General features: G+C 60.6%; 1 protein-coding gene across 1 annotated transcript in view; it reads right to left on the bottom strand.

The window, feature by feature from the left end:
* The window catches only part of SMTN (smoothelin), a 25,389-nt gene extending 22,185 nt beyond the window's left edge, over positions 1-3,204 (bottom strand). The window contains exons 1-2 of the mRNA XM_005869826.2: positions 3,117-3,204; positions 1,404-1,534 (exon numbers count right to left, since the gene is read on the bottom strand). Coding sequence (XP_005869888.1) covers positions 1,404-1,454 — 51 coding nt within the window. The 5' untranslated portion in view covers positions 1,455-1,534; positions 3,117-3,204. The remainder of the gene's footprint in view (positions 1-1,403; positions 1,535-3,116) is intronic.
* Between the last annotated feature and the right edge of the window lie 70 nt (positions 3,205-3,274).

Genomic DNA, 3,274 nt, shown 5'->3' with positions numbered 1-3,274 from the left:
CCGGGGAGGGGAATGGGGGTGGGCCGGCTACAGCCACGCGGCGGCTTCCCTGAAACTCTTCCGGCGCCCAAATCCCACGCGGGTGGAGCGGGTGGCGGCTGGAGAAGCCCAAGCCCCGGAGGGAGCTCCTAGAGGTGGAGCTGCGCGGGGACCTGGATTTCTCTCTGGGAGGCTCGGCCTCGCCGACCTCCATTAGCATTGCGACTTCCTGAATGGAGGTCGAACTGACCTTTGGAAACCCAGCCCATCCCCTCCAGGCTGCGCGCGTGGTGGGCAGCGGCGCTGGCAAACACCTGGCGAGTCTAAGGTGTTTGCAGGTCTGAGGGCACACAGGCCGTGGTAGATCCTGGCAACGGCTGGGCACTGCCTAGTGGCTGGGTTGGGCTGGCCGGCTCCATCCCCTGCTTCCAGAGGAATGATGGAGAAGGAGTGGGGTGGGTCACCTGCCTTCTCCCAGGGAAGGTAAATCTTTAATTTCTTCCCCGGACAAGGGTCAGGGGCTGGAGGGATGGGGCTCTGGTCCTTCATCCAGTTCAGCTGCTCTCTGCCCTTGCTGGTGGGCACATGCCTGGCCTGTTGTAATGCCCCACGGCCTCTTTGTGCGTCGTGGGATGGGGGGCAGGGGTTAGGGTACTCGGGAATAAGCTGGGGATAGGGGATAGGTTGGACCCACCCTTCCGCCTCAAGATCTGGACCCATGCCTCACTCCATCCCCGTGCCAACTCTCAGACCTAGATATTAGGTCCACACACCCATTTTATAGGTAAAGAAACGGAGGCTCAGAGTGGAGAAATGACACTAGAAGTCACAGCTCGTAAGGCTCTTCCAGCCTTGACTTGCTCAGGACTCCGGGTTCTCCAGGATCCCCTTGGAGGTTTGTTTGGATCCTGGCCCACCCTCTTCCCAGCTGGGTGCCTTTCGGCGGGTGATTTCACTTCTCTGAGGCAGAGTCCTCTTTGCTCTCAGAGTTGCTGTGTCCATTCTGGGAGATGGTATGCCCAGCACCCAGCCTGCCCCCCTTGCTGTGCCCTGGCATTATTAATCACATCTGCTGCTATTATCATGGGGCCAGCGTCCAGGGATGGGCACTGCCCCGGCTGTTGCCGGGAAGAGCCCCATCTAGCCTCCCCACACTTGTGGCTGCATATGGGTGAGTCCTGAGCAAGTTACTGTTTAAACAGGTGGTAGCCGTGGGGGGCTGGGCGGGATCAGGCCTCAGCACCTGGCACGGACAGGCATATGCCACAAGGGCCTCTGCATCAACCATGTGGAACAGGCCGAGCTCTGTTCCCGTGAACCCTCCTCCTCCTCCCCGCTCCCCATCACCTCCTCTTGTCCGACGAGAGGTAGCCTAGTAGGCCCTGCCTCTCTGGCCTCACATTGGGGACGATGGGGTCACTTACCAGCTTCCGCAGGGCTCCCTCATCCAGCCCAGCTAAGGCCTCGTCCGCCATCTTGCTGGCCCCTAGCTCCGTGCGTCCCCTCCTGGTGAGATCCTCAGTGCCCGTAGCACCTAACACCAGCTCAGGGAATTCTGCAGGGGACAGACATAAGTCAGGCCTGCGGGGGCCTCTTCCAGTGCCTCAGTTTCCCCTCTTACCCATGATCATTCATTGCTGTTCTATCCTTGCTACCTGTGATGTGGCTTCTGGTTGGGAGTTGCCCTCTGCCCTAGAGTAGTGTGTACGGGATTGAGAAGCTGGGCCCCAGCAAGGCCCACCCAAGCTGTGATCACCACCAGGGGGTGCTCGCCAGACTCCACAGTTTCCTGCCCCACCCACCCACCCCCAGGGCCTGCCCAGCTCCACTACCCCCCAAAAGCTCAGCCTCTGGCTGTGGGCTGAGCCTATATCCAAGTCCTCGCTGCTACTGCCACTCTCATTCCCTTCGGTGACTTAGGCCTTGAAGGTAACACCCTGTCTTTCAATTCCCGAGGACAGCCCTCTGTAAACACCCCTCTCCACGCCTCCCCTCTCTGCCCTCCCCCTGATGCCAACTGCCCTGAAGCAAGGGGTCCAGGCACCCAGCTCCTTTTGCTAAATTCACACACTAATAATCCAATTCCCCGGCCGGAAGGGTCTTAAGAAACTGACCCGGCCAACCTCTGGACTTAGACAAACTGAGGATTAGAGGGGACCCTGGATTTGCTCCGGGGGGGCGGGGGGGGGGGAGGATCCCAAAGACCCAGAGGGTAGGGGGAAAATCTGAGCCACCCCTGGCTTCTGAAGACGCCTTCCAAAGTGCCCCCGGGGACTCAGGACAGCCCCTTTCTGCCCTATCATTACCCATCAAAGGGGCCCCCTACATCCTGGCCCAGCCCCCCAGTGCAGCTCGTTCGTCCCTCCTGCAGCCCCAATGTTTTCCTGGCATCGGAGGGTTCACAGCCTGGTGCTTAGTTAATGTATGGGGACCGAAATGGCCCCAGGATTCCCCCATTTTGTTGATTCATCCCTCACTCAACCCTTCCCGGTCCCCAGAACAGTCACTTGTTGAGTCACCCAATCCGGTGAATGGGTCTGGGGGTGGTGGGCAGGGTCCCAGTCAACACTGTTGGTTTCGCTGGACCCTGCCAGTTCAAGTTGCTGCTGGCTTTTCCCTTCCCTGTCGGCTCGCACAGATGTCAGCCTGCCACCCTCCCTCTGTTGGAGTCCTTGCTTCTTATCTACCTACGTTGGGGTAAACCCCACACCCCCAAGAGTGTCACCCATCACCACATTTAGGTCCTGTGGACACTCTGAGTCTCCCCCATCCCCCCTCCATGACTTCTGAGGGCAGGGGTCCCTAATCCGTAATCTAGGGCTTCCAGGGGGCTGTAGGAAGTCCTTTTCCTCAGGTATTCCCGCTGCTGGCCCACACTCTCTGTCGCACACTTTTGGGTTCCTGGTGATTGTGGGGGACCTCGGAGGAATGGGGGAACTTCCCCGGAGTGTCTGCACCCCCTACTCCCCCCCTCCCCCGACCCGCCCAGTGGAGGTGGTGGAGCCTCCTGGCCTCCGAACCTTATCTCAGGGTTTAGAAGCCCCGCGGACGGGTGGGGGCTCCCAGGTCTGAGAGTCCCAGAACCCACGCCCAGAGATCCCGGTTCCACTCCGGGACCCGGAGGTCCGCACACCCACCTCTCAGTCCGGCTCGCCAGCCGCGCGCGGGCTCAGGTCAGGGTAGGTGGCTCGGGATCCGACAGATGGACTAGGAATGGGTCAGGCAGAAGGCGTGACGCCTGGGATCCCAGGCCCGCGCCGCAACCGTCCTCCGGACTCTGGCAGGGCTGTCTGTC

This window comes from Myotis brandtii, unplaced genomic scaffold, assembly GCF_000412655.1.
Source record: "Myotis brandtii unplaced genomic scaffold, ASM41265v1 scaffold303, whole genome shotgun sequence".
Classification (NCBI taxonomy): domain Eukaryota; kingdom Metazoa; phylum Chordata; class Mammalia; order Chiroptera; family Vespertilionidae; genus Myotis; species Myotis brandtii.
Note: the sequence above shows the minus strand (reverse complement) of the source record. Positions and strands in the feature narration are given on the sequence as shown.